The sequence below is a fragment of the Asterias amurensis genome, chromosome 11 (assembly GCF_032118995.1).
Source record: "Asterias amurensis chromosome 11, ASM3211899v1".
NCBI classification, from domain to species: domain Eukaryota; kingdom Metazoa; phylum Echinodermata; class Asteroidea; order Forcipulatida; family Asteriidae; genus Asterias; species Asterias amurensis.
In genome coordinates, this window is record NC_092658.1 from 20863847 (window position 1) to 20872501 (window position 8655).

The 8655-nt window shown below is 37.6% G+C and overlaps 2 protein-coding genes across 7 annotated transcripts in view; both read right to left on the minus strand.

Moving 5' to 3' along the window:
- Positions 1-1052, minus strand: part of LOC139943736 (regulatory-associated protein of mTOR-like) — a 62703-nt gene extending 61651 nt beyond the window's left edge. For all 6 annotated transcript variants that reach the window (XM_071940510.1, XM_071940508.1, XM_071940507.1 and 3 more), the window contains exon 1: positions 793-1052. In XM_071940510.1, coding sequence (XP_071796611.1) covers positions 793-933 — 141 coding nt within the window. In that variant the 5' untranslated portion in view covers positions 934-1052. The remainder of the gene's footprint in view (positions 1-792) is intronic.
- A 1714-nt stretch (positions 1053-2766) lies between these two features.
- On the minus strand, positions 2767-8650 carry LOC139943943 (centromere protein X-like). Its single transcript, XM_071940848.1, has 5 exons — positions 8575-8650; positions 6964-7015; positions 5746-5799; positions 4357-4445; positions 2767-3790 (listed from the first exon to the last, which is right to left on the minus strand). Exons 1-5 carry the CDS (start codon positions 8608-8610, stop codon positions 3776-3778), a joined length of 246 nt encoding a protein of 81 aa, XP_071796949.1. The 5' UTR covers positions 8611-8650; the 3' UTR covers positions 2767-3775.
- Positions 8651-8655: the final 5 nt, after the last annotated feature.

An 8655-nucleotide genomic window follows, 5' to 3' on the forward strand; every position in this document is an offset into this window, starting at 1 on the left:
TTGAAGGGGCACCAAGGCCAAGACAAGAGCAACTGTGTAATTCCAGGCCTGATTATCTACCAAATTTGCTGATAGCGAGCAACGAAAGACGTCTTTTTAAAGGCTTCTTCTGCTGGGTCACTGCACTGCATGCAGCTTACCCAGAGTGTCTGTAGTGTTACATTTGCGACTAGTTCGTGTTACTGGACCCAACAACACTTTAGCATGAGCATTTTTTAAATATATAAATTAGTTTATTATATTAAATTATAATAAACTAAGAGTAAGACTCAAATCTTTAAAAGCAGAAAACAAGCCCAACCAGCAAGTAGCTTTTGCTGTTCTTATTCCATTCCATGACATGACTCAATGCTCAGATCAAATTCTGAGATCTCATTTTGTTTTCAATTCTGTGTTGTTTAAATTTAATTTATTGTGTACAATTTTGGATTACTTTCCGTATGGCGCCACCACTTTTTCATTCATTTTTACAAAAAGGGATATCTCATTGAGGTAAATTAGATAATAATGTATTTCATATCGAATGAAAAAGTGGTGGCACCATACAGAAACTTTTCTCTACATTCGGCCTCCTCGTCAGGACTTTCATTTCATTTTCAATCAGTCAATCAATGGACATGATGGGCAAATCAACAAAAATCAACATTCCGGCTAAAAACATACACTGCAGTGCCCATCAACTTTGGCACTTTGATGACGTGGAGAACAAAAGTCAGTTCAATCATCAATATTGTTAAATATCGTATGTTAAGATATACAACAAGCAAAAGTCATTGAAGGTTTCACACTCACTCGTTCCTTCATCCGCCATGTGTGTGTTTCGGTCTTACTCCCCTCGATCCGCTCCGTGTGCCGTTTCTTCATGAAGGCCAGCGGTAGCTGCCAGTCCTGCAAATCGCTCTCCTCTACATCGGCTGTTAAATCCTCCATCATGATGATGCTGTAACGTATTATCCTTCACTTAGGGAGCTTCTTTATGAGACACTTTAAGTCGAAATTTGCAAAAAACTTCCACAAAGCCTTCCACTTCGCTTCGTCGTGGCTCGTTGTGTTATGATGGGTACTTTTTCACTTGAACTGGTGTCCGTTATATTTACATGTACCATTCATAAACTTTACGTGTGGTCTGGATCTGGGTACCAGTCCGGTGAGGCTAGATTGTTGGCTAGATTGTTGACTACCTCGTTCCTTGAAATTCAACTTGGTATAAATAACAAAAATATAATCTGGGCTCGATCAACACAAAAGTTTCTAAACGAGGTTAGATTAGCATGCGGTTGATGTCACATGGCCACAAAATTTGAGGGCGCAATATTTATAAAAGCAGTTCAACGAACACACATTAAACCCAAATAGCGGCATGATTTTTTTGGTGAGAAATACTTCATAAAACAACCATACAGAACATTTAGACACATTAAACCCCAAGCAAACTTTGTTGCACCTTGTTTTGGTGAAATTCAATTCTTTTCTGTGTTCCTTATCATTTGTTTTCTGTTTGCATGGACTTTATCCTCATCGAGTTATTTTAAAGCCTAAAGGTTATGCAAACGATGAGGTACTTTCGGTAATAAATTATATATTTGTTTGTTTTGGTGATAAATTGTATGATACACAAACACAGTACAAACTACCATAAGAATGAGATGTACCAGTACATTTTCCTTTGTTCGACCATAGATGTTCCTTGCTCTATGGTCCAACCGAAAACGAATCAAAACTTCCACTCAGTTTTCTTCAATCAATCAATCAGAGGGATTTATTTAGCACCAAAATCAACCAAAGTTGAGTTGTTCCAAAGGCGCTCAAGACAGTTGGATGAAATATTAATGTTGATACACTTGAGGACGGTTTCTTGAAAATGCGAATAGTGTTGATGTTGATGTGGTTAGGGAGTGTTCCATTCTTTTGGTCCAAAAAAGGGCAGTGTATCAACCAAATCCAAACAAATAAACAAAACACTTTATAGTGAATGAAGAGTAATTTTACAAGCAAATTAATGGAATAATGATTATACATGAAGTAATACTACATTCGATCTGCAAATGACACAGCATGGGTTCTGGGCACGATGAGGGGAAGATGTGGATAATCTAAGCTGGCTGTCTGCCATGTGGTTGCAGCTGTAGTAAGCCAGATAAAAATTATGTAGGATGACTTCTTGTTGTTTATTAATAACAAATATTTAAAAAAATAAAAATAAAAAATAAGTGTTTTTAAGGCAGCTCTATGAAATTTGGCCCCGATTGTGGGCCACAGTAATTTTTTTATTTTTATTATCGCTCGGCAGTGGACACTATTGGTAATTACTCAAAATAATTATTAACATAAAACCTTACTTGGTAACTTGTAATGGAGAGAGGTTGATTGTATAAAACATTGTGAGAAAAGGCTCCCTCTGAAGTAACGTAGTTTTCGAGAAAGAAATAATTTTCCACAAACTTGATTTCGAGACCTCAGATTTAGGATTTGAGGTCACGAAATCAAGCATCTGAAAGCACACAACTTCGGGTGACAAGGTTGTTTTTTCTTTTATTATCTCGCAACTTTGATGACCAATTGAGGTCAAATTTTCACAGGTTTGTTATTTTATGCATATGTTGAGATACACCAAGTGAGAATACTGGTCTTTGACAAATCCTGAAGATTACCAATAGTGTCCAGAGTCTTTAAGCATAAATTTGTATGAGTCATTGTTTTTGAAGGCTAAAACAACACTCCATTAATATAAGCACATTTTTTATACACAACAAACATCTACACATTTTTCTTTCTGATATTTTGTGAATCTTTTTATTATGTACACTTATGAAAATATTTTACAATACAAAACACTTTCAGGTGAGCCAGTCTTTGGTGTTGCTGCAAACAGTTTTTGACTCTTTGTTTAAAAACTTAGAAAAAGTACAGGAGAATGCATTTTTTGTTTAGAGACATCTCATCATTCATCCCATGCAAACTTATCAATAGTTAGACTGCATGACTAGCAATCACAAGGTTGTTGGTTCGAATCCCCCAGCTTACCACTGATTTCACAATGACTAGAATATATATTGTCGTCTAGTTACTGATTCACAATTTCTTGATTTGTGTAATTCATAATCATAGACGTTAAACCAATGTTTGTTTGAAAGAGATTGGCTGTTGCCAGCTTGGTGTTTATATCCCTTTGTGGGAGTTTGCTGAGTTCCCTTGATGGGAAGATCATTCAACAAACTATGACTTTGTTTCACCAAGTCTCTCAAACAGTTATAAATAAAACTGTGTGATATTGACATTCCCATACTCAAATGGAATCTTCCAAGTCTATTATCAAACAGTTGGAAGATTCCATTTTAGCATGGGTATGTAAATATCACACTGTCCTTTCCTCTACATTCTTGGCACTGAAATTTTGTTTCTGGTCTTTAGTGAAAGAAATGTCATATTGTTTGGCAAAAATGTACATAAATTTGCTTTTGAAAATACAAATCATAGCCTAGTCCAATTATCATGTGAACATTTCAGAGAAAGCTAAGCCACATCTTTCCAAGTGTTTCAGAGAGCAATTAATATTTGTTGCCTCCCCCTCTTCTGTCAAAACACAGACAGCCTTGATTATGTAATCTCAAAGCCTTTTTTACGGGAATATTAGAGCTGACCGGAAAATAACACAGGACAAGCAGGTAAGGAAATGGTAGAGCCTTTTTTCTACATCAAGGAAATTCTTGCAGCACTAGCCACTTTCATCTGTCCAATGCATCTTTGGGATTTGGTTTAAGGAGGAATCTCCAACTCAGAAGTCAAGAAGCTGAAAAGAAAACACAAACAGACAATGTCATTTTGTATTCTTATTTATTTACCCATAACAGACTATTCAATTCTCTGTAGATAGTTCCGAATAGATGCCATTTTTACGAGCAAAATCGAATTTTTGCTTGGCGCTCAAATAATGAGACCTGCCCCGTTGATCACTAACCAATCGGGCAATGAGTTTTTGTGAACTGCATGACTGTGTTTCAAACTGCCCATAAAGATGACAGATTAATACGCCATGTTGCAACCCATCTATATTCATCATTATCAAAATCCTAAACATCATTGCTACGAAAAGATTTTTGAGCAGTATTTTCTGTTTAATACGCCATGTTGAAACCCATCTATATTCATCATTATCATAATCCTAAACATCATTGCTAAGAAAAGATTTGTTGAGCAATATTTTCTGTTTAATACGTCATGTTGCAACCCATCTATATTCATCATTATCATAATCCTAAACATCATTGCTAAGAAAAGATTTGTTGAGCAGTATTTTCTGTTTAAACAGTTGTCATTGGACCCTGGTTAGATTGTCTGATGGGTGAAACCCCTTACCAATTGCGGTAGAACTTTCTCAAAATGTCTTGGTTCCACAATGGTTCCAGATTCAGACTTGGCCTGCTGTGCAGCTCTTGCTGCACCCTCTGAATATAACAAATAAAACAATAATAACATTGTTTATTTAAGATAGTTTAAACAAGTCTATACTTCTACTGACAATTAAAAAATGTACAGCTTTGTATTGGGAAGGATATGTTCATTTTGTTGGGTCAGATCAAATCATCATTTGCCAACTTGAGATTTTCCAACTTGCCTGTTTTCCATTTAGTTTACTTTAGAAGATAAACATTAACAGCACCCCTTGAAGAGTGGATAAGTTCATTCTTCTCAACCCATCAGTGTTAAGATAACTATAGACAGATAGATTGCATTTATTTTCCACAATTTAAAAACCTAGAAATTCAATTCCACTGGCAGTAAAGGAGCAAAATTACTACAAACGGTTCCAATAGCAAGTAACTTCCACAAGGAAAAACGTGTTGGTGCCCTTGCGCTTTAAAAAAAACGAACAATCAGGGCTCAATTTCATGGCTCGGCTTACCGCCGGATTCTGCCGTATGATCATGATTACCCACTTAAGTGCAAGTGCCGAATTTCTGCGCTAGCCTTGTAAGCGTAGAATACCTAGTAACGAGGAGTACGCACGGGCAGAAGCCAAAATTCGCTGCTAGCCTGTGAAATACGCTTGCCGTAAGCACAGAATTCCCTGCTTCTGTAAGCACCGATTCTGTGCTTATGGTAAGCAGAGCCAAATGAAATTGGGCCAAGACCTTTTGGCTGCAGGATTGGTTGTCATCACTTTACTCCTCCGACTCAGTCTAGCCTTACCACATCTAACATTAGCACAGCAAGCAGAGAATGGTGACTGTCAGCACAGAATACGGTGGTAAGCAGAGCCATGAAATTGGGCCCAGTTTATGAATGCTACACCTGACAACACTTTCCGCTGCATAAGTTTAGAGGTGGCTTTCAGGAGCTTCATCATGCATAACAGCAGGCGAGAGAAAACTGGCTATAAATATCTCAAGTTGATTCTGAACCTTGCTAGCTGTACACATTGACCCCTTGCACACACGTCACATGCAGCGACGGTGCCAAGCTCACCATTTTGGTGGTCAATAGGTAAACGGTGCGTCGCCTAAAATACTGTTTTTCACTGAATAACGCACAGTGACATTGCCCACCCGTATGGCGGTTCCAAGATTATTCTGATGATGACGTCAGGTGAAGTGGGTCAATAGAAGGTATTGTCATCACGGTTAATGAAAGGGGAAATGTGTGATTTGAACACAAGAGGGCTCCCTTCACAGATAACAGTACATTTAGGTAGATATTATTTTTGTCATCATACAACCTTGAATTGGTTGAATTGGTCATGCTTACCTGCAGCAAAAACTCTCAACATTTCCACCATCAACCTCAGAGCATCTTTACTGACTGTAAAAGAAAGAAAAAAAGGAATAAAAGACATGGGTTGTTATTGGGTCAATTGTTTCTGATTTTGAAGTATTTCATACGGTAAATCATTTGACCAAAACCATAGGTGAGATATTTTAAACATATTTCTGGTAAACGAAAACCTAGGGCAGTAATATAGTTGAAGGGAAGGGTTCCCTGCATACCGCTTTATCGGGTGTCATGTTTTTTTTTTTATAGTTGTTGATTTACATAAACTACCTATAAAGTATCAGCGGCAAACCTGAAAATTGACCACATGAGGATGTGGTAGGCAGGGCACGCGTCTATATAACAATTCCAAAGAAATCAATCACGATGGATGGTTTCTCCGATTGTGGACATACAAAATCAATTTGGAGCCATAAAAATGATACTGAGTACAATTAAATAAAACCTGACGTAAGTTGCGATGAACGCAACCCACCATACTCAATGGTCGGGAAGAAGTAGGGTTGTGATCTTGCATCTATACCTCAGGTTGCATCATATTCTTAGAAGAGAAGCCAGCAGTACTACAGAGTACAGTACTACTCAATTTGTAAGATTTTTTGGTGTGTCTTTTTTATTATTTTGGGGCATTTTTTGTGGATGGGTGTTCTGCAAATCATAGCAAATTAACATTATCATGATTCAAAAACTTTTCTGGGGAGCTAGAAAGATCACAGTTGTCAAGATGCCATTTTAAGTTCTATTATAGGAGTACAGTACTTCTAGAAACTAAGGCTCCCCTGTGAGGGGAGCCTAAAGAAGGCCAAGTCACACTGCAGCGATAATGATAAAAATAACGACCATGAAGCAAAGAGAACACCCTGAATACGCCTACGATTATTCGACCAATCGAGGGCGTGCATTGTTAACATTATCATTGTTGTTCTCATTATTGAGGCCTGTGTGACCGGGACTTTATAGTTTCTAGAAGTAGGAGCACAGCACCCCGGTCTTGAGACTGACCATGCATGCTGACTAATAGTAACAATAAAAATACGCAGCTTTTATAAAGCGCTTCACACAGAAAGTCTCGAAGCGCTTTACAAGAAAAACATCAACACAAAATACCAATAGTACAAATCAACAAATTAATGATATAAGCATAAACACAAAAAGGAGCAGAAAACAACAAAGAACTAACTACTAAATACTTACTCTTTGTTTTATCATCTTGAAAAGTACTCTGCAGAAGCTTTTGAATTGTCTCCTATTTTATAAAGATGAAAGAATGTTGATGTTGCAGTTGTTGTTAATGTTTTTGTCAGTGTTCATTATACAAACAAAGTAACAAATATGTTTTATACTAATTTTGTCGTTAAAGGGTCTATGTACTTTTTGGGGGACAAAAAACCCATTGTCCACAGATTTACATTAAACTACACAGTTTGAAGATGAGGATAGTAGAGAGCTTCCCTGAAAATATTACTTGCTGAGGTGCTGTAGTTTTTGAGAAATGAGTAAAACAAGGTCATGAAAATAATTTTGGTCTTCCGATCATGGGACACAAATTATTTTAGCATGTAAAAACGTATTTTCATGACATTGTTTTACTCATTTCTCAAAAACTACAGCACCTCAGGATCTAATATTTTCAGGGAAGCTTTCTACTATCATTATCTTCAAACGGTGAAGGTTAATGTTAATCTGTGGACATTGTGTTTTGTGTTACAAAAAGTACCCAAATCATTTAATATGAAGACCATAGTCACTCAGTCATAGACCATATTGGATTGCAGCCTGACTGCTTTGCTGAATGCTGAATGTCCGAAAGGCACTGTGGGAACGAAAGGAAAAAGGGGCTTACAAAGCCACCTAGGCCATACGATGCCTTTTGTTTGGCAACAATGATACTGACAGTAGACACCAACTAGCATCACAAAATTTAGCCTGAACATCTGACGTCACACTTCAAGGCTTGTGAATAACGCCAGAAACCGGCATCCAGCTGGCGTGTACATTATACGCCTCTCTTAATATTTATGCATGAGGTACGTCACAATGCTAATCCAAAACGAAGCAATGGGCGCAGCCACTGCAAGTGAAGGGGAGCGTGTGCCCATAGCCTCATTTTGGGTTAGAATTATGACGTCATGCATAAATATTAAGAGAGGCGTATGCACCTTTTACCTAAATTTCACGCAGTCAAATTCTATGTATGGCAGATGTAATAAAAATAATAGGAGTGTATACTGTAATTCCCGTTTATCCAATGACATATTATAATTGTATCCAATGGAATCACTGGATCTGAGTAGCAGGTACCCATCTTTATCCTTGCAGATATAAAGACAGGGGGCTCAGTCTCGAATCTACATACATACACAAAATTAGTCAGACCTCCATCATGCAATGTAATATGGTCAGAATGCAGAAAAATCGACTAGACTAGTAGTTCCTCCCTCCTGACCATGACCTAAACTCATTGAGTGTTGTTCCTAGTAAGGAGCCGATCAATCATTATACCAAGATCAAGATCCACAGCAACACAGTGTCACTGTCAGTGTCACTGTCAGTGTCACTGTCAGTCCTTGGAGGTCAGTCAGTGCAGTGGTCATGATGGTGTGGTCAGCATGAGCATGTCAGTGACACACAGGCAGTGTCACTGTCACTGTCAGTGACCTGTCAGTGTCACTGGCAAAACTGTTTTCGTTGTTTGTTCTATGCTACAAAAACACACTTGTTCATAACCTCTATTTACTCCTTATGAAATACAAAATCATCATCCAGTAAAATGACTAAATTTAATATGCAAAAAAATGCACAAACCACTTTGAAAGTTGCGCCAACTCGTTCATCAGCCATTATCGACTCCTCTGCTTTTAGTTGAACTAATTGGACCACTTGAGG

Excerpts from the sequence above, each read along its gene's own strand:
- LOC139943943 (XM_071940848.1), bottom strand. The coding sequence starts at position 8,610 with ATGGCTGATGAACGAGTTGGCGCAACTTTCAAAGTG. Across the intron at positions 7,016-8,574 it reads TTGGCGCAACTTTCAAAGTG|GAGACAATTCAAAAGCTTCT; the intron begins GTTTGTGCATTT and ends TTTATAAAATAG. Across the intron at positions 5,800-6,963 it reads TCAAGATGATAAAACAAAGA|TCAGTAAAGATGCTCTGAGG; the intron begins GTAAGTATTTAG and ends TTTCTTTTACAG.